This window comes from Moschus berezovskii, chromosome 24 (genome assembly GCF_049115385.1).
Source record: "Moschus berezovskii isolate FMDL1 chromosome 24, NW_MosBer_1.0, whole genome shotgun sequence".
Lineage (NCBI taxonomy): Eukaryota > Metazoa > Chordata > Mammalia > Artiodactyla > Moschidae > Moschus > Moschus berezovskii.
The window spans coordinates 3,489,547-3,511,615 of NC_142483.1; the positions used below are offsets into that span (position 1 = coordinate 3,489,547).

At 49.4% G+C, this 22,069-nt stretch overlaps 2 protein-coding genes across 15 annotated transcripts in view; one reads left to right on the top strand and one right to left on the bottom strand.

Moving 5' to 3' along the window:
* Positions 1–8,960, top strand: part of NR2C2 (nuclear receptor subfamily 2 group C member 2) — a 108,295-nt gene extending 99,335 nt beyond the window's left edge. For 13 of the 14 annotated variants that reach the window (XM_088831961.1, XM_088831960.1, XM_055413504.2 and 10 more), the window contains 3 exons: positions 471–608; positions 1,856–1,961; positions 3,340–8,960. In XM_088831961.1, the coding sequence (XP_088688087.1) occupies positions 471–608; positions 1,856–1,961; positions 3,340–3,514 (419 nt within the window). In that variant the 3' untranslated portion in view covers positions 3,515–8,960. The remainder of the gene's footprint in view (positions 1–470; positions 609–1,855; positions 1,962–3,339) is intronic. The other variant, XR_016036255.1, reaches the window with a different exon arrangement.
* A 1,526-nt stretch (positions 8,961–10,486) lies between these two features.
* MRPS25 (mitochondrial ribosomal protein S25) overlaps positions 10,487–22,069 on the bottom strand; it is a 54,385-nt gene continuing 42,802 nt past the window's right edge. The window contains exons 3-4 of the mRNA XM_055413510.2: positions 11,170–11,257; positions 10,487–10,747 (exon numbers count right to left, since the gene is read on the bottom strand). Coding sequence (XP_055269485.1) covers positions 10,555–10,747; positions 11,170–11,257 — 281 coding nt within the window. The 3' untranslated portion in view covers positions 10,487–10,554. The remainder of the gene's footprint in view (positions 10,748–11,169; positions 11,258–22,069) is intronic.

Below are 22,069 nucleotides of genomic sequence, written 5' to 3' on the forward strand. Positions count from 1 at the left end.
TACAACCTGTAATGTTTTATTGAGTTTTAGATTTGTTCACAAATGAGCTTTAGTTTTATCTCTAACTGCACATAACGCTACCTTCAGCAAGATACTGTCATGAAGACTAAAGCAGACAGCTCAAACTGTTGTAGCAGCTAAAAAATGCCAAGGTGTTCAGGTTGGCAAATGTTTACTCAGTGCCTGCCGAGACTTAGAAAGAACTGACCTTGATAGGATCTGGCGGGTGGGCCTCAGCAGGTGCGGGCCAGGGAGAGTTGCTGTCCGGGGCGGGTGGTGACACAGCGGGGTGGAGTTTGGGTGCCTGTAGCCACTTCACCAACAGCTGGAAAATGGGACTCTTGAGGTAACTGGTTTTTCATTGAAAAGTGAAATTCCCTCCTTTTTTCCAATCTGTGTCCCCTCCAAGAAGCCAGCTCCTGTACTGTTACCACTAGCCTTTCTCAGAGGATGTTTGTGTTGATTTCTAGATAAACTTTCCGGAGACCGGATAAAGCAAGTCATGGAGCACATCTGGAAGCTCCAGGAGTTCTGTAACAGTATGGCGAGACTGGATATAGACGGCTATGAGTATGCATACCTTAAAGCTATAGTTCTCTTTAGCCCCGGTAAGACATGTGGGGGTCACGCACGGCGGGTTCCCACCTGTGCTACGGGTAGTTCTGCACACGAGCATGTTGCCAGGCTGTCAGCAGTGTAGAGAGGTCTGTTCCCATGAACAGGACATTTTTACAGTTGTTTTTAGAGTCCCAATGTTGTAGTAACTTCATATGTTCAATAGATGTCATTTGAATCCTAACAGATAGGATCATTTATATCTCTTTGGCCAAATGAGACCACAGCTTACAAAATTGAGTATGCATTTGGCCTTTTGTATCCACGGGTTCCACATTGGTGGATTCAGCCAACCACGAATCAGAAAAGGGACGCCGCTGGTCGTTCAGTGGTTGAGACTCAGCTTCCAGCGCAGGGCAGCCAGTTTCAGTCCCCGGTTGGGGAACTAAGTTCCTACGTGCTGTGTGGCCAAAAAAAAAAATTCAAGGGAAAAAATGTTCCAGGAGTTCGAAAGTAACATAGAGGCGATTTAAAAGTATACGGACAGACGTGTAGGTTACATGCACATTCAGCGTAAAGGACATCAGGGGATCTGTGTGGGGGTCCCAGAACCAACCCCCAGCGGCTACCAAGGGACAGCTAGACCCCACCCACTGCCCTCTGCTCTGGTCTTGCTCTCCGCCGAGTTTTAGGTATGTTAGCACATATTCCAGTACAGACTGCACCTGCACACGTTTACCTGCAGGGCACACCGAAAGGTGTGGTCACCGCAGACGAAGAGGCAGCAGGACTGCGGGTGAGAGCAAGAGTGGCCGCGGCTGGCCTCACTCCCCGCCCCTCGGCCGTTTTCTGAGCCTCTTGAGAGGCCGCTGGGTTAAGTGGGACCCAGCTTAACCTCTCCACCCCACACCTCCCAGCCTCCTCAGGAACAAGAAAATAGCTAACAGAATGGGAGACACTGCGTGACGACACATCTAGAAAGTAGATGGTGATTCCTGATTTCGCATGTATGTGTTTCCTAGAGCAGGTAGGAAGCCACAGGTGTAGAGCCAACCCCAGTGGGACTGTGGAGGCTGGTGTGACAGCTCAGGGCCAGGCCCCCCTGGGACCCTGCAGGTCTCGGCAGAGCAGAGGAGGGACCAGTGTTCTGGCAGCACCTCTCACCTAGACCAGCCCCCAGAGCTCAGTCTGTTGCACTAGATAAGTTTGTCAGAAGTCTGAATAAAAATAAGTACTGAGAAGTCTACACACGAGGCTTTCCAAATACAGAGGGCAATTTGCGGTACTTTTCTCCCTTCAGATCATCCAGGTTTGACCAGCACAAGCCAGATTGAAAAATTCCAAGAAAAGGCGCAGATGGAGTTGCAGGACTACGTTCAGAAAACCTACTCGGAAGACACCTACCGGTGAGGCACACGGGCAGGACGGGGGCGAGGCTGGCCCTGGCTGCAGATGTGCGCTACGCTGGCCTTCACGTCTGGCAGCCCGGGAGAGCCTCCGTGTGATCACTGTAATTCTTGCGTTTTCTCGGTGACAGTGGAGTGCGGAGGATCAGGAAGCCCAGGCCGTCCCAGTATTGCTGGGGGACTGTGGGTGAGACCCACAGTTGCTCCTCTAACTCGAGGGGTTGGGAGTCGTCCTCTGGTTTGGGGCTAAAAGTGCGTGTGAGACATGAGTTCTCACAGAGACCAGCCCCGAGTCCACAAGAGTCAGCAAGCAGCTCTGCCCCGGGCTCCCCACCTACTGAGGAGACAGTGCTAGCTAGAGCGCTTGACAGAAGAGTCCATTGACAGAAATCAAATCACGATTGGGTTGTACAAAATAATAATCCACTCCCCACATAAATTGGTATTTTAAAAATTCCTTTATTCAAGTGCAAGTTTATCATGTTTGGGCCACAGGGACCTGTGCCCAGCCTGGCCGGCAGAGAGCCTGCTCCTGCTTTAGGCATGCTGCCATGGCCAGACACAGCTTTTGCCAAAGCAAGATCCATTTTCTACTAGCATCTTTTTCACTTAATATTCAGCAAGTGTGTATATATTCTTTAAGTCGTTTTCCGTGGCTGAGGAGATGCCACAACTTCTCCACCGTTTCCCTCCTGATGAAAGTGCCCTGCAGTACAGTGTCCCAGCGCCCACAGGAGTGGGCCAGCGGACTGGCCCATCCAGGGGAGGCTGCAGATAACGTCCAGGGAGCTGCAGTACAGGGCCGTGGTGTGCCTTCCTGGGGCTCCTTCAGAATAAACATCTCACTGCTTTCCTTTTACTTACAATGCTAAGTGAACACTGGAAATTAGAGCAACACAGAAAAAGTTTTAATTGATAATCACTTAAAATCCCAATACCCAGAAGTCCACCGTTAGCCTTTGGTGACTGTCCTGAGCACTTTACTCACACACAGCCAAGTGTCATTCCTGCTGGTGCTCATCCTGCTGTCACGTTTCATTCCGCTGTGTGTCTTGGAATTCTTATCAGTGAATATAGACTTTTATTCTCCTCCTTAATGTGTATAGTGATTCTACAGGTTTAACCTACCTTCCATGAACAGGTTTCCAGGTTTTTCTTTTTGGCGGGGTTGGGCAGAGTTGTTACAAACAATGAAGGGAACATATTTGTACATCATCACTGCACTCGTAATAAATTCCTACAAGAGCAACTATTGAAACCAGGAAGGCACGAGTGGACAGTGGCGGTTCAGTTGGGTCCCCAGGGCTGCAGACAGGCCCTGTCCGGTGAAGCCTAAAGGGCCGTGGCCCTGCCCCCTCTGACGACCCCCCTCTTACAGGTTGGCCCGCATTCTCGTCCGCCTGCCGGCACTCAGGCTGATGAGTTCCAGCATAACAGAAGAGCTGTTTTTTACTGGCCTCATTGGCAATGTTTCGATAGACAGCATCATCCCCTACATCCTCAAGATGGAGACAGCGGAGTATAACGGCCAGATCACCGGAGCCAGCCTATAGCATACAGCCCGCCCTGCCGAGGAGCGCCGGGGCCACCGGGGCCGCTCAGACTCAGACAGTAGAGTAGCGTGTTTTGGTATGTGCAAATACTCCAGTGTGTTAGCTGTTTCGCACCTGGCTTCTCTTTATCTGTTACTCCCCAGACAGTAGCCACTAAAAGACTAGTAGGATCCTCTCCTGCCGTTAAGAAATGTTTTAATGCCTTTTGATGAAGCAACAGATTTTTAAACAATCTTTTAACTCAGTTTGTATCCAGAAATTCTCAAAGGGCAAAAAACAAAAGCAAAGTTTTATAATGTCAGAGACTAGTATTAAAACTAAAAGAACGTAAGACAACAGTATGTGTGTATATATTAGAATGTCCTTGGAATAGCTACTAACGACCAGGGTAACAATACTAGCACTTTCTAAGCACTTCTTATCAATGCATAATGTTAGCAACACCTTGCCAGCGTGCAGGGCAGATGGAAAACTGTGTCTGTCTCTGGCCGAAATGCTAATGGTTTCTGTGAAAACGCAGTAGGATACAGGAGACAATCATACACTTAAGGAAGCGAGGCATCATTCCTGACCGTGCACACACGCTGCTGGTGTCAGCCGAGCCCCAGGCGTGAAGGAGGTGGGAGTGCGGTGGCATACACGTGCTGGTCTGAACATGAAGCTTCCTCAGCCTGAGCGGATCCTGACTGGGCTCCCCGGTCTGTGATGGGCCTCCACGGGCTCCTCCGAACTCGGGCTCCTCTGTGACTGGTTCTCAGAACTGGATTCAACCACCAATTACCGCACAACCGAAAACATCGCTGCATCACCTCCGCCGCTCACAGCAGATGGAGCGGTCTGCCCAGAAAGTGCAAGGTGGGCCTTCTGAACCCTTGTTGGGATCTCCTGCCTTCATGTCTTCGGGGAAGGGCTGGGAAGGCTGTCATCTCCGCGGTGCACTGCCTGCGCCTGGCCGGGCAGCAGCCACGGTGGAGCCACATGGTGTAAGTCTCAGCATCTCCAGGCCCAGCACCACCTTGGGCGGCGGACTTCTTAATGGTCCTGGAGCGGCACACTGGGGTCCCCCGGGGCTGCGTCCGCAGATGACCCCTGGAGAGTTTTACATGATGGATGAAAAGGCAGGCTGCCTGCTCCTTAAAAACAAACTTTAACCCCAAAATCATCTTTGTGACCATCGTTTTATTAAAACAGAATGCAGTTACTGGGAAGTTTACCTAGAGAAAAGTGCTCACAAATGGCCCTGGTTGTAAGCAAGCAGCAGGTTTCTACTGGGAAGCGTAGCAAGGCTGCATCAGGTGTCCTCACTGTACGGGTGGCCCAGGTTACAGTGAGGCCAGGTTTGCAGCTCTTAAACCTTAGCATCAGATGGTAACCTCCTAGGCCCAGGGCAGACGAGCAGCAGGGTGGCGTAACGCCGGGGAGGGAAGGTGGGTGCTGGGCCACCACGTGGGCTTATGGCAGAACCAGACGGTACCCCGTCCCTGTCGGGAGCACTTAGAGAATCATTAGTGGGAATTAAGTGGGAACAGATATTCCTGTTTGTATCCGATTCTATCATTTACTGTTCATGCTGTGAAGCAAGTCTTAGAGTCAGTGTAGTACCCATTATAAAATGATGGAGAGGATTTAATATTGCCAGCTTACAATTGTGGTTTTCTAACTTCAAAGTGACTTCAGTTTCAAAATTGAGATAGGAAACTGGCCAAGAGGATGACCGAGGGGCGTGTTTCGTGTCTGCTTGGGAAGGGCTTTCGCAGGCATTCTGAAGCACTTGTGCACGTTTCTGACTTTTGACGTAAGCACATCTGGGGTCCTCTAGCAGCTCCCTGGGATCACGTGTCGTCTTGTGTCGCTTCTTTCAGGTCTGAGTGCTCAGTGACGGTGAGAAGGTCAACGCTGGCCTGCCCTCCGGGGCATCGTCCTGTGTCTGTGAGGCCTTTACACTCGGGTGGCCTTCGGTACTAGGGCAGCTTAGCCAAGGTGCTGCTGAGACAGGCTGGGAGTAGAAGTAGAAGGTGGGACCGGCGGAGGGACAGTGAACACTGGGATAGGCGTGCGCTCCGCGCCCGCAGGACACCCTGGGAGAATCGCTGATTCTAGCCGGGTCCTGGGCCTGAGTCCCCACGCTGCTGATGGCTAATTCCAGTGGACCATTCAGGGCTTTGAACACTCCTCTTTAGTGTCCCAGATTGCCTTGGCCTTACTTTGAAGTGGCCTTTTCCTTAAAAATCAGCTCCACACTACCTGAATTCTCACCGCCCCCAATCATCTCAAACCTTTTGACAGCAGGCCCATCCCTCTCTTGTCAAATTGGTTAAGAGGAGCCCAAAGTCAAAAATTATTTAGAGAGACTGGAAGCAAATACTTAGCCTCAACTTTCACAGGGCTCTTCATCCGTTAGTAGTTTCTGAGACTCTGATTCAGGGAAGAGAGAGCGCCCTCTACATCTGAGTGAAACAAGCCAGGATCGGGGTTCTTGGTGGCCCCGCCACAGAGCAGAGGTGAGGATAGACACACGGTGTTGCTTCCTGAGGACGCAAGCTCTGCTCCAGGGGCACTTCAGATAGTGGGGACAGTTGCATGCTGAAATGTGTGGAGTTCATTACATGTAACAGAAGATGACAGAAAGACCAAATTATCCAAGCAGGTATCTTCCAAGGTATTCCTGGAAAGTATTTTTAAGGAAGTGTGTTACTGCCCTTCTGATTTTGAGAGAGGCGTGTGTGGTTCTTTTTTTGGGGGGAGGGGGGTGCTGCATTATTTATTTTCTAACCTCTGCCAGGAGACTGTGGTCAGGGGTGTCAGGGGTTTTGTTGTCCGGGTTTTTGTGAAGTCACTCTTGGGTGTTGTGTGGTCGCCCTTCAGAGGCACTGGTCTTTAGCCCATCAGTATTAAATATGGACTCTGGCGAGGGTCGTGGTGGCAGAACCGAATACTCGCCGGGCTCTAGTGCTACTCTAGTGCTTTTTACCCTGGTCCTTTGGCGGAATGCCCAGCAGAGCACTCTTGCTTCCACCCTGCCCTCTGCCCGACAGACAGCCCTTGGCTGAGGACCCAAATTCCAGGGCCTGAGGATAGATGGGAGCATCCTGCCCATTTTCCAGGGGAAATGGCCTTAACGTGCGGTGGGGCTACAGGTGACATTTCAGCTCCCGAGTCCAGGCCAGGGAAGGTGGCATCTTCTGATGCACACATCCCTACCCTGGAGGCTGCTGCCCTCCAAACCTGGAAGGCCCGACAAGGCAGGGCAGCCACCCACATCTTCCAGGGTCCCACTTCCCTTCTCCATTGATTGTGTGACTCTTTGAAAATGTCTTAATTTTGATGTAAATTTGCAGAGTCAGCCTCTCATCACAACAAAGTGGTCTGAGTCTTTTTGTACACAGGGTCCTGGGCTTCCTTCCCTGTGCCTCCTATGAGCGGGCACTTCTGTGTGTCCAGCCCTGGGGTCCCTTCAACGGCGTTGTACGTGTGCAGATTTACAGGCGTGTGTGACTGACTGAATGTACGTGTTTATACCTTCTCTGTGTGTACAGTGTATATAGCATATGTGTACATAGGTGTATATTATATGTATACAGACGCGCAGCCACATAGCCAGACTCCCCTCACGTTTTACCGAGCATCTAGGATAGGACAGAGTTGCTACAGTCACTGACGTGGGTGTTCCTCGGTCCCTCAGCAGGATGGATTTGCTGACCTTTTCCTTGGGGTGAGCCTGGCTGGGAAAGGCCCTGCCCTCCACCAGGGCCAGGAAGCTGGAAGACATCAGTTTATCCCAATGTCCAAAATGATACATCTATTTATGGCCTAACTGGGAGGACTGTGGTAGGCAGTGGTGTTGGCCTCCCACACAGTCTCAGTCCAGACCGAGAACAGTCTGCGTGGTGGGCCCTGACTCCGTGTGGTGGAAACTGCGCACACGTGCTCTGGGACTCAGCGGACAGTGAGTGCTGCCTGTGACCCTCTCTCTACCACAGCTGCAAAACGAGTATTTTTTAAAAAGAAGCATGAATGTTGATGGCTAACTCCTATGGCATATAAATTACAGATCTTTTATTTCTCTAACTGTAGCATGTGAATAAAATTCACTGCCCTTATTCCTTTCTATAGATTATGGTTCTAACATTTTAAAATTTCAGATAAAACTTGCATTCTAGCACAGATGTATACCTTAGTGCTACAGATGCCAAATTGTCCTTGTCCAGGTCTGTTCCGATGAACTCTCCCCATTAATCGAGGTTTACACCGAGACACCGCACTTGGGAGCCAGGGCTCAGAAATAGTTGCTCACGCACTGTAAGCAGGAGACCTGAATGGTGGGGAGGTTGAAAGCTGGCTGCTGAAAGAAATCATTGGATAAGTATGAAAACACACACACCACAGGTTACTTTAGCTTATTCAAACGAGGCCACAGCCCTCAGTGCCTTTCGTGAGACGCTGGGTGTACAGCCTTCGGCTTCCCGTGGCTTTGATGTGACAAAGCTCCTGCTACTTCTGTGGCCTCATCCCACAGTGGTGGTCGGCCCTTTCCCACGTCCTTACCTGTTGTGACAATCACACTGTAGAAGGGACTCCCCAGCTAAAATACAAGTGGAAGCTTGGCAGTCTCTAAATGAGTCTTCAGAAGTTCTCCTTGGGGCTGCTTACTTTTAACTAGGAATAAACTCTCAGTTTTAAGAGTATTTTAGGGGTGAGGAATGTCTGAGATGTGCTAGGAAAAAAGGCTCAGCAATATTTATCAATTGACAGACTGTGATAAAGCTTAACACTTGGATAATATTTGGAAATATATAAAATGGCTTTTCTTTAGAAAAGTGTCATCAGTTAACTACAACCACCAGAGCACTCACGGACTCACACGCTGCCGCCACACAACTCAAGAGCTGGGGTGTTTCCTACAGTCTCTCTGTCCTCCCAGTCACCTTGTAAGCCCGTGTTCAACGTGCTTTATACCTGGGAGCTGCACATTTTCCACAGTACAGACCATAGTTTTTACCTGTAGTTCAGAGCTCTCTGTTAAAATGTACCTGCATTACCAACCCTTTTAAAAAAAGTGTGTTAAAGGAAAATTTGGGTGTTATTTTCTTGGGACCGTTTCTGTAACCTCTGCCCTTCACAATATAGAATATATTGTTTATGCCATATATTCTATGCCATCACATTTTAATTCCAGGTTTAAAATCTGTTGAAAGCTGTAGCTTGAAATCAGCTTTGTTTATGTGATGGCATTTAAAAAATAGCATGTTCTTTTTAAACTCAATTTTATGTCTAATCAATGTCTTCAGTCTTGAAGAATTTGCATTGTTGTGTTTGTATATAGAGTATTGCAGTGCATGAATTAGCTTTATGCATTTTATTAAATGCTGTTTCAATGTGGCATTATTGTTGTGGCTTAATCTACTACCTAAATGAGGTTTATACTATTAAAGTGAATTAAAAACTAGTAATGTACATCCTGCTATTCATTTCACCTCCTAATGGTAATAACATCAGTAACCCTGAACCCCAAGTAGGTTGGCAGGTAGGTAGCAGAGAGGCACCTGATTGCCAGAACCTTACCGCTCTCACCCCTCCGTGTTCAATGGTCTACTGGGTTGTAAGTACCTTTAAGGGAAGCGTTGGTGAGACCATCTCCTCTGCGTCTTCCAGAAGCCACGCAGACCTTTCTGGAGAACACAGCCTGTGGCGCCAGATGCACAGACAAATGCGCAGAGCCAGGCTTCCTGGAAGGGTCTCTGCTATCCAGGAGGTAAAAAAACAACCCCTTTTTGACATCCAGTCAGACTCGTGGCAGAAACCACTGGCAGCGTTAAATGGCTTTGCCAAGTAGAGGTCAAGATGAAACTCAAATGGGTTACTTCAGTAGAACAAGGCCAAAAACCATCTAGTGAACACTGCTTATGCAAATAAAAGTATATCCATTATAGATGCTCACAGCAATCTTCTGTATCATTGCTTCTGATTTCTGCAAATTTTAAGCCCATCGTTTTGTCCCTATTAAAGTAGGAAACGAGGAGAGAACAGTGCCCCCAGCACTGCTGATTCAGCCTCTACCTGCTGCCTATGAAACAGTCCAGGAAAACAGTTGCTGGACATCATCCTCTCTAGAGGGGTCGGCACCTATACCTTGGTTCCAAGTGATCCTCCTACTCAGCAGCCTTATTAGGGTGCCCCTGTGGCCCATGGAGGGAAAGGCTGTCTCACTGTGCTCTGGAGAAAGCGTGGAAGGGAACTCTCTCTGACAAGCCCAGCCGGCCAGAGGAAAGGCCCTCAGCGGGTGGGTGTGGCATCAGAAACAGGGCAGGACTGAGACGCCCACTCGGGGAGGCGGCAGAACCGGGGACAGGCTTGTCCCTGCAATACGGTGGTGGGGGAGGGTGCTGAGGGTCTGAGTTTCAGTGAAACCACCCCAGTAAGAAGCCTGTGGCCATTCAGGAACTTGCCCATCCCTCCTTAGACCTGCATGCCCACCTCCCTCGCAACCCGCACATTTAAACCATCACCCTGAATGTGGATTTGGTACAAAATCACAGTAAATCATCACCCGAGCATCAAATGGGAAGAGCGCCAAACTTGTTATCACAGTGAGATAAACCTGCAGCGTTTATACACATCTCACGGGGCGGGGCGCGCTCGGGGTCAGCCCAGATCCTGTCTCCTGAGGCCTGAAAGCAGCACGACCAGAGTGACGCGACCTCAGCGTCCTGTGAGGAAAGAGCTCCCAGCCAGAGCCGGCGGCGTCGCACCCCCTCCCAGAGCGCGCTGAGCGCCCGCGGGGCCCAGACGTGTGTCTCCAGGCTGCGGCCTGGCCCCCTCCCAGCCCTGAAGCCCCGTCCCCGCCGAAGGCCCATCGGCGTCACACGGCGCTGCTCAGTGACACGGCCTGCATGGCCGTGATGGCGCAGCGTGTCCTCTGAGCAGCTTGGCTGCAGCCCAGCCCCCCTCGCAATGTGCTTTCACACACGTGTGTAAAGGGGACCCTTTTATTGCAAGGCGGCGGTCAGTCCTCGGGGCACACAGGCGGGGCTCCCGGGGCCTCAGTCCTGGGCGCCGGCTCTCAGGGCGGCCTGGAACTTGCCGGTCAGCTCCCTGGGCAGCGGCACCACGGCCGGGCAGGGCACCTGGCCCTCCACCTCGCAGATGCACTCCCGCAGGCAGTATTTCCGGGGCCCGAAGTGCGCCGGGTGGGAGAGCTGCTCGCGCTCCTGCTGCTCCCTCTGGAGGGTCTCCCTGCGGACAGCAGAGCTCAGGAGGCGTGGCACCGGGAACCCGCAGGGACCCCGGTGCAGTGAGCCCTGCCCCGCGCCCCAGGCCGCGGAGGAGGGCGCGCAGGAAGGCCGGCAAGGGCAGGCGGGCGGACAAAGGGGCCTCGGTGCCCGTGCGCCGCCTCTGGACAGCTCCGCCCCATCCCTCCTGGGGCGGCTCACCACTAGGTCCCACCAGAGAGGCCCCGGGAGGGACACGGTCACAGCCAGGGCAGGGGTCTCAGAGGTTTCTCAGCCCCCTGCGGACCCCGGAGGAAGGGCCTCCGGCCAGCGTCTCCGCTTCCTGCCGGGGCCCGCCCTCTCAACAACCCTCCCGACCGCCTGTCTCCTCCCGGACCTCTGGGCTAGGCACGCCTGCACCCCTCCAAGTCCAGCCCAGCGACTCACTCGTTCTTCCCCAGGATCTTCTTGACGTGCTCCATGATCTCCTTGTTGCTCTTGGTCTCCACGTCCATGAGCACTTGCTCCCCGGAATCTGGAACAGGACAGGAAGGAAAGCGGGGAGAGGGCTGAGGGGGCGGCAGGACCCACTCAGGCTCCACTGGTGCTGGACGGGGGTGTGCATTCAGTGGAGAAGCCCAGCAGTAAAGCAGGTGTTTACATAACCCACAATGTGGCCTGTTTCCATTTCTGTAGTTGTGAATACAGATAAACCAGGTATGTACAAAAGCATACATTCTGTTTTAAAGGAAACAACCTCCAGGTTCATAGATAGATTTAATATTGTTAAGATGGCAGTCCTAGCCAAATCAGTTTATGGATTCATTCAATCCCTCTCCAAATCCTAGCAGATGTTTTTGTAGAAGCTGAAAAACTTAGCTTTAAATTCACACAAAGGACCCAAAATAGCCAAAACAACTTTGACCAACCCAAAAATAGGAACACATTTCACTTTCCAGTTTCCGTTTTACTGCAGGCTACAGTATGGGCTTGCCAGGTGGCACAGTGGTAAAGAATTCTCTTGCCAATGCAGGAGACACAAGAGATGGGGGTTCGATTCCTACCTAGGTCAGGAAGATCCCCTTGAATAGGAAGGAAATGGCAACCTGCTCCAGTATTCTTGCCTGGAAAACTCCATGGGCAGAGGAGCTCGGCGGGCTACACAGTCCCTAGGGTCCCAAAGAGTCAGACATGACTGAGTGTACACACACACACACTCCCCCATAGGCTACATAATCAAGTCAGTGTGGTATGAGCAAAAAAACAGACTATAGAAATGGACCCAAACTGAGTCCAGAAATAAACATTAAATTTACGGTCAACTGCTTTTCAGCAAAGATGGCAAGACAAACTCCATGAGAAAGAACATCTAATAAAAGACCTGTTTTCCGACTAAAGAACTCTTACAAACAATCCAAAGGAAAAATGGGCTAAATACCTGAATAAACATTTAACAACAAAAACAGATAATAGGCACATGAAAAGATAGTATCATCAGTCATTCAGTTCAGTTCAGTCGCTCAGTCGTGTCCGAATCTTTGCGACCCCATGAATCACAGCACGCCAGGCCTCCCTGTCCATCACCAACTCCCGGAGTTCACCCAAACTCATGTCCATCGAGTCGGTGATGCCATCCAGCCATCTCATTCTCTGTCGTCCCCATCTCCTCCCACCCCCAATCCCTCCTAGCATCAGACTCTTTTCCAGTGAGTCAACTCGTCACATAAGGTGGCCAAAGTATTGGAGTTTCAGCTTTAGCATCAGTCCTTCCAGTGAACATCCAGGACTGATTTCCTTTAGAATGGACTGGTTGGATCTCCTTGCAGTCCAAGGGACTCTCAAGAGTCTTCTCCAGCACCACAGTTCAAAAGCATCAATTCTTCGGCGATCAGCTTTCTTCACAGTCCAACTCTCACATCCATACATGACCACGGGAAAAACCATAGCCTTGACTAGATGGACCTTTGTTGGGCAAAGTAATGTCTCTGCTTTTTAATATGCTGTCTAGGTTGGTCATAACTTTCCTTCCAAGGAGTAAGCGTCTTTTAATTTCATGGCCGCAATCAGCATCTGCAGTGATTTTGGAGCCCAAAAAAATAAAGTCTGACACTGTTTCCACTGTTTCCCCATCTATTTCCCATGAAGTGATGGGACCAGATGTCATGATCTTCGTTTTCTGAATGCTGAGCTTCAAGCCAAACTTTTCACTCTCCTCTTTCACTTTCATCAACAGGCTTTCTGCCATAAGGGTGGTGTCATCTGCATAGCTGAGGTTACTGATATTTCTCCCGGCAATCTTGATTCCAGCTTATGCTTCTTCCAGCCCAGCGTTCCTCATGATGTACTCTGCATATAAGTTAAATAAGCAGGGTGACAATATACAACCTTGACGTACTCCTTTTCCTATTTGGAACCAGTCTGTTCTTCCATGACCAGTTCTAACAGTTGCTTCCTGACCTGCATACAGGTCTTTCAGTCATTAGAAAAATACAAAATAAAATCAGTGTGATATTAAAGTGGCTAATTTTTTTTAAAAAACACAATACCAAGTGTTAGGATGCAGGGTAACATTCAAAACTTTCCTGAATTACTGGTAAAAATGCAAAAAATATTACAGCCATGTCAGACAGAGAATTAGGACACACAAAAAAGATTGGAAAGAAGTAAAACTCTCTTTGTAGAAGGAATGATTGTGTCTGTAGAAAATCTTAAGGAATTTAGCAAATAAAAACTAGTAGAAATGTGAATTATCAGGGTTACAAGACACCAGACCCAGGTATAAAATCAGCGGTATGTCTATAAGGCTGTTTGATGCTAACCGAAGAACAGGAAAAGGAAACTTTAAAAGCTATGTAACATTTACAGAAAACATACTCAATGTTATTAAAATGTCCATTATCCTCTGATCTATAATGTAATTCTGATCAAAATCCCAGCAAGCTTTTCTTCCCCTAGAAACTGGTGAGCAAATTTTACAGTTAATACAGAAATGCAAAGAACCTACAAGGGCCAACTTTAATCTCAGGGGGGAAAGAAAGGGCGGGGGACAAAGCTGGATGTACACGCCCTGATCTTAACACACATTCTGAATCGACAAAGACCAGTCCACTGCACTGTCTGCATGAGGACAGAAACAGATCAGTCAGACAGGATGGAGAGCCCAGAAACTCAAACAGCCGAAACAATCTCAAAGAAAATCTGTTCATGGCATCACGCGCTCTGCCCAGACTACACCAGAGCTCAGTACTCCAAACTGCAAGACATCAGCACAAAGACAGACACAGATGAATGGAGCACAGAAGGGACGCCAGAAACACACCTGCACAAGTCTACCACAAAGGAGGCAAGAACACACAATGGAGAAAAGACACTCCCTTCAGTAAGCGGAGCTCAGAAAACCACAGAGCGACAGGCCAAAGGATGAAATTAGAGTGTTTTCTAACACTATCTACAGAGATAAACTCAATATGCATCAAAGACCTAAGACCAGCTACCACAAAATTCCTAAAAGAAGATAAATATGAGATAAATCTCAGCAATATTTTTGATCTGTCTCCTAAAACAAATCAAAAATAAACAAATGGGGGACCTCCCTGGTGGTCCAGGGGTTAAGAATCTGCCTTCCAAGTCAGGGGCCGTGGGTTCGATCCCTGGCTGAGGAACTAAGATCCCTTGCACATGCCACGGAAAAACTAAGCCTGTGAATGCCAACTGCAGAGCCTGTGCTGCAGCTAAAGAGTCCGTGTTCTCAAAGAGCCTGCGTGCTGCAGCTAGGGCCTCATGTGGCCAAATACACAAATACTTGTTTAAAAACACATGAGTCTGAGCAAGCTCCAGGAGTTGGTGATGGACGGGAAGCCTGGGGTGCAGCAGTCCATGGGGTCGCAAGGAGTCGGACATGCCTGAGCGACTGAACTGAAAAACAATGGGACCGAGTTAAACTTAAAAGCTCTGGACACAGCAAACCAGGAAACAGACAACCTACGAAGTGGGGAAATAATGGTGAATGACACGATAAGGGGTCAACATCCAACGTATATAAACAGCTCACACAACTCGGTACCAAAAATAAAAGCTGAACAAAAACGGGCTTCACTGACATCTTTCCAAAAGGAAATACAAATGGCCAACAGGCACAGAGAAGGATTCTAAGATCATCTCCAGGGAAACGCAAATCAGAGCCACAATCCAGACATTGCCTCCCATTTGTCAGAATGGCTACCATCAAGGAGACCCACGCACAAGGTTGGCACGGCTGTGAGAAAACGGGAGCACAGTACCATGCTGTTGTTGTTTAGTGGCTAAATTGTGTCTGACTCTTTTGAGACTCCGTGGACTATAGCCCGCAAGGCTCCTCTGTCCACATGTTGATGGGAATGTAAACTGGTGCAGCTACTGTGGAAAACAGTACAGAAGTTTCTCAAAAAACTAAACACAGAACTACCATATGACCCAGCAATTCCACTCTTGGGTATACATCTGAAAAAACAAAACTTATTTTAGAAAGATGCATGCACCCCAATGTTTGGAACAGCATTATTTAATACAATTGTCAAGATATGGAAGCAACCTAAACGTACATCAACAGATGAATGGGTTCAGATGTGCTGCACGCGTACACACACACACACACGTGCGCGCGCGGATATTACTGCTGCGCGCGTACACACACACACACACGTGGATATTACTGCTGCGTGCGTACACACACACACACAGACACACGGATATTACTAAGCCATAAAAATTTTTTTGCCATTTGCAACAACATGGATGGAAGAGACAACTCTACACATGGACATCACCAGATGCTTAAATACAGAAATCAGGCTGATAATATTCTTTGCAGCCAAAGATGGAGAAGCTCCATACAGTCAGCAAAAACAAGACCGGGAGCTGACTGTGGCTCAGATCATGAACTCCTTATTGCAAAATTCAAACTTAAATTGAAGACAGTAGGGAAAAGCCACTAGGCCATTTGGGTATAACCTAAGCCCTTATGATTTCCCTTATGATTATAGACTGCAGTGAGGAATAGATTCAAGGGATTAGATCTAGTAGAACTATGAATGGAGGCTCGTAACACTGTACAAGAAGGTAGTGATCAAACACATCCCCAAGGAAAAGCAATGCAAGAAGGCAAAGTGGTTGTCTGAGGAGACCTTGTAAATAGCTGAGAAAAGAGAAGCAAAAGGCAAAGGAGAAAGGGAACGATACACCCAACTGAACGCAGAGTCCCACAGAAGAGCAAGGGAGACAAGAAAGCCTTTCTAAGTGAAGAAGGGAAGAAACAGACAAAAGCAGTAGAGAGGGGGAGACTAGAGACCTCCCAGAAAACTGAAGGTAGCCAGGCAGCACTTCATGCAGAGATGGGCTCGATAAAGGAGAGACGGTAAGGGCCTAACAGAAGCAAAGAAATTAACAAGAGGTGGCGAGAACACACAGAAGAGCTGTACAGAAAAGGTCTTAATGACCCGGATAACCACGACGGCGTGCTCACTCACCTACAGCCAGATATCCTGGACTGTGAAGTCAAGTGGGCCTTCAGTGCAGTTCAGTTCAGTCGCTCAGGCGTATCCGACTCTTTGCGACTCCATGAATCACAGCACGCCAGGCCTCCCTGTCCATCACCAACTCCCAGAGCTCACTCAAACTCATGTCCATCGAGGCGGTGATGCCATCCAGCCATCTCATTCTCTGTTGTCCCCATCTCCTCCCGCCCCCAATCCTTCCCAGCATCAGAGTCTTTTCCAGTGAGTCAACTCGTCGCATGAGGTGGCTAAAGTATTGGAGTTTCAGCTTTAGCATCAGTCCTTCCAATGAACACCCAGGACTGATCTCCTTTAGAATGGACTGGTTGGATCTCCTTGCAGTCCAAGGGACTCTCAAGAGTCTTCTCCAACACCACAGTTCATAGGAAGCATCAAACAAAGCTAGAGGAAGTGATGGAATTCTAACTATTTAAAAAGATGATGCTGTTAAAGTGCTGCATCTAATATGCCAGCAAATTTGTGAAACTCAGCAGTGGCCATAAGACTGGAAAAATATCAGTTTTCATTCCAATATCAAAGAAGGACAAAGCTAAAGAATGTTCAAACTACTGTACAATCGTACTCATTTCACATGCTAGCAAGGTAATGCTCAAAATCATTCAAGCTAGGATTCAACAGTATGTGAACCAAGAACTTCAAGTTGTGAACCAAGATGTACAAGCTAGATTTAGAAAAGGAAGAGGAAGCAGAGACCAAATGGCCAACATAGGTTGGATCATAGAGAAACCAAGAGAATTCCAAAAAAAAAACCCACACCCATCTACTTCTGCTTCATTGACTGTGCTAAAGCCGCTGACTGTGTGGATTATATAACAAACTGTGGAAAATTCTGAAAGAGATGGAAATACCAGACCACCTGACCTGCTTCCTGAGACACCTGTATGCAGAACAAGAAGAAACAGAACCGGACATGGAATGGACCAGTTCAAAACTGGGAAAGGAGTATGTCTAGGCTGTATATTGTCACCCTGCTTATTTAACTTATATGAAGAGTATATCATGTGAAATCCCGGGCTGGATGAATCACAAGCTGGAATTAAGATTTATTAATTAAGCCAGGAGAAATAACAATGTCAGATATGCAGATGACACCACCTTAATGGCAGAAAGCAAACAGGAACTAAAGAGCCTCTTGATAAAGGTGAAAGAGGAGAGTGAAAAAGCTGGCTTAAAACTCAACATTCAGAAAACTAAGATCATGGCATCCGGTCTCATCACTTCATGGCAAATAGATGGGGAAAAAATATCAAGTGACAGACTTTACTTTTGGGGTTCCAAAATCACTGTGGATGATGACTGCAGCCCTGAAATTAAAAGACGCTTGCTCCTTGGAAGGAAAGCTATGACACACCTAGATAGCATATTAAAAAGCAGAGACATTATTTTGCCAAAAAAGGTCCATATAGTCAAAGCTATGGTTTTTCCAGTAGTCATGTACGGACATGAGAGTTGGACCATAAAGAAGACTGAGCACTGAAGAACTGATGCTTTCAAACTGTAGTGGTGGAAAAAGACTCTTGAGAGTCCCTTGGACCGCAAGGAGATCAAACCAGTTAATCCTAGAGGAAATCAGTCCTGAATATTCATTGGAAGGACTGATGCTGAAGTTAAAGCTCCAATACTTTGGCCACCTGATGTGAAGAACTGACTCATTGGAAAAGACTCTGATGCTGGGAAAGATTGAGGGCAGGAGGAGAAGGGGGTGGCAAAGGATGAGATGGCATCACTGACTAAACAGACATGAGTCTGAGCAAACCCTGGGAGACAGTGAAGGACAGGGAAGCCTGGTGTGCTGCGGTCCATGGCGTAACAAAAAAAGACGCGAGTGAATGACAACAGTGTAAGTGAAATAAGTCAGACAGAGACAGACAAATACTCCGCCCTAGCAGCTATTCGCAATGGCAACCCACTCCAGTGTTCTTGCCTGGAGAATCCCAGGGACAGGGGAGCCTGTTGGGCTTCCGTCTATGGGGTCACACAGAGTCGGACACGACTGAAGTGACTTAGCAGCAGCAGCAGCAGCTACTCGCGGCATCTAAGTACAACAGACTGGTAAGTACAACCAGAAAGAAGACTCACAGACACGGAGAACAAGCCCGCGGTCCCCAGAAGGGAGCAGGACGGCGGAGGGGCGGTGAGGGGCGGGGCGCACAGGATACAGAGCGTTACATGTGGAAATCATCTGCAAAGGCGTGCGACACGGGGAGCGCAGCCAGCGCGCTGTCACTGTGAACTGCGTCCGCCCTTGAAACCTGTGACTCACGATGGTGCGCACCTGTGGCACACACTGCTGTGCGTCAGCTGTACTTCAGCTTCATTTGGCTTCGGCCTTGTGTCTCGCAAGTCCCCAAAGAGGGACTGAACCCACGCCTTTGGCAGTGACAGCATGGAGCCCCACCCGCTCGACCGTCAGGGAACAGCCCCATTTAGCCTCTTAAAGTGTAAATCTGGCGGGTTTGAGCACACTCACTATGCTGTGCAGCATCGCCACTACTGAGGCTCCAGCACGCTCCCGTGACCCCACAGAGACCCCCGGACCCGTGAGGCTGTCCCTCCCCCACAGCGCCCCAGCCCGGCCCCCCACTTCCTGCCCCGCAGCCTCGCTGCCATCAGCTCACGCGGACGGGCCCACACACGCCTTCCGCGGCTGCCTTCTCTCTGCTCACGCTGACAAGGTTCAGCCGTGCTGAAGCCTGTATCAGCACTTCAGTCCTTTTCGTGACTGAGTAACATCCCACTGGATGAGCACATGCAGATTGTTTACCCATTCACGGTCAATTTTTTTGGTGACAGAGACGTCAAAGAAACTTCATAAGAGAAGTGACTGTTTTTCAACAAATGGTGCTATAACAGCTGAATACCCCAAATCTAAAAAACCCAAAACCAACCCTCAATCTTTACCTCACTTAACACACAAATAACTAGATCACAGACCTGAATGTAAAACCAGAGACTCTCCCAATTTTAAAGGAAACACAGGAGAAAAATCTTTACGACTTTGCGGAAGAGAGATTTCTTGGCCAGGACACAGAAAGTCCTAGACAAAAGAGAACAGCTGAGAAGCTGAAATTCATCAAAATGAAAACTTCTGCTCTTCAAAAGATACCATTAAGAAAATGAAAAGCCCACCACAGACAGGAAATATTCACAATACATCTATCTGACAAATGAACTGAATCCAGAATATACCAGCAACTCAACAAGAAAAGAGCCCTCACCTTTTAAAATTTTTAAACAGACAAAAGATCCAAATAGACTCTTCAGAAAAGAAAGAAATGAATGGCCAATACACGCATGGAAAGACACTCACGGGGAAATGCACAGCAAGATGTCAAGGACACAGACCCCCGCAGGAACTGCTAACACTGAGAACACCCGCGTGACGGGAGGAACGGCTCCCACAGAGGCCCCCTCTCCGTCCGCTAGAACCCATGACTACGACACCTGATGTGGCCAAGGGGCCGCTGCAGATGCAGTTAAACTCAAGGACCCAGAAATGGGGAGAGTCTCCCGGACAACCTGGCGCCACCAGTTTCCACGGTCCTTAAAGCTGGAGAACCTCCCACGCTGTGGTCAGAGGCATGCGGGACGGGGAGGCAGCCGGCCGCCAAAGTAGCGCCCGAGGATGGAGGAAGGGCCGGAGCCAAGGGCAGCGCAGCCTCGACAAGCTGAACAAGGCCCAGGAACGCTTCAGCCCAGGGCCTCCAGGAGCGGAGGCTCTGCTGACAGCCCAAGATTACGCCCTGCTGGGCTTGAGCCCTACAAAACTCTCAGGTTAGGACTCTGTATGGCTGTAAGGCCCCAGGCTCGTGGTGATGTTAAGAGCAGTGACAGGAAATGCAAATGAGTAACGGGAGCGGCTGGGCTGAGGCGCCAGCGGGACCCTCACCCTGCGCATTGCAGGCTGAACGGCAGGGTCGCCTTGAAGGCCTATCTGGCGACTTCTAAGGACACTGTGTGTCTACTCTGTGGACAAGTCCAGCCCGAGCCTGTGCCCAGGAGAACTGAGCACACAGGTCCACAGGGATGACCGCTCGCAGCCCCCCTCGAGCGAGGACACACCCTCTGCCCCGGCAGCAGAGCCAAGTCCAGCGCCCCAGGCCTCTGTCCAGGACCTGCCGCTTCTGCAGAGCTGCCTGCTGGCCAGCCCCCCGATTCCCAGCACTGCACCTCCGTCTGGGACAACTCCTGTCCAGGCCTCCTTCCAGGGACGTTGGCCCTGCCTCACCATCTGAGACTTTCCCTGCCTGCTGCCCTGCCCTCCATAAATCTCACACCTGTAACTCTGTCTGGGCATCTGTCAAAAACCCAAATGTTCATCACACTGTTGAGCAGGAAAAATGAGTGAGCCATGGATGCACACCACGTGGGTGACTCAACACCACGAGCAGAAACCAGACACAGGAGAATATAGACTCTGAGACTCCAGATTAAGTTCTGAAACTAACAGAACGAGGTAGTCTCGGATGTCCCTGGTGGTACAGTGGATGAGAATCCGCCTGCCAGTGCCGGGGACACAGTTCAATCCCTGGTCTGGGAAGAGCCCACACCTTACTCAGAGCAACCGAGCCAGGGTGCCGCAACTGCTGAGCCTGAGCCCCTGGAGCCCAGGCCCCACAATGAGAAGCCCCCGCTCACCTCACCTTGAGAAAAGCCCAGGCAAAGCAGTGAAGCCTCAGTGCAGCCAAAAATGAAAAAACAAGTAGACTATGGTGAAAGAACCGCCGACAGGGGAAATTCCCTGGGGCTCCGGTGCTCAGGATACAGTGCTTTCCCTGCAGAGGGCCAGGGTCTGACCCACAGACCATGCCGTTCAGCCACATACACACACACAAAAAGGGAGAACTGCTCACAGTGGCTGCCTCTGCTGGGAGTGGGAACTGACTGGAAAGCAGTCCTGGGGGACTTCCTGGAGCAGGAGAGCCGTTGTCTTCACTGGGGAACAGTGACACAGGCCCTTCACATCTATCAGAGCCCGTCCCTCTGTGCACAAAAGGCCTGTGCATTATGGGTAAATTATCCCGCAATAAAGTTAGTTTTTTAAAACGACAACACAAATACAAACACAGACTTGCCAAACCACCACCATGCTCCTCAGTTCCACCCTGCTCTGTTTTTCCTTATTCCCGCTGCACTCACCTTCTAACAAACCATGTTACTGAGTTTCCTGTTCACTCTATTTTCTCCTGCTGGAAGATCATGTCTACACGACTAGAGGTCTTTGTCCTTATGGCTCCCTGACACCCCAAGCACCCAGAAGAGTCCGTGGATCCTAGCAGGAACCTGACACATATTTGTTGAATGAATGAAAGAACATCATCAATTTGTTTCCTGATGCATTTCCCAATCTACACTTCATTTGATTCTCGTGACCGTGTAAGGAAGATATTTTACCTTCCCCTAGAAATATGGAACTAGGAACAATACTTGATCAGAATGATTGAGGAGAGAGCCGGGCTAAAACATTGACTCTGACTTCCAGGGACTGAGCCAGCTGAAAGGAATCTTCACAATTTGTGCCTCAAGAGGACAGGAGAGCATCGCGAAAGTGTGTATGATCCAGAGAGGGGACACACACACACACGGTTCACAAGAACATGGCCAGTGCTGAGGGGCACACCCTGGGAGACCCATCTAAGGTGCAGGGAGGCTTCCTCGGGGAGCTGGTACCCAAGCTGACTCTCAAAGGATTTATTTTTTAATTTAGCAAAGAAAAGTAGAAAGGGGATTTCCAGAAGAGGGCCTGATATGAGCAAAGGGATCGAAGCACAGTGCAGCAAGGGAATTTGCAAAGA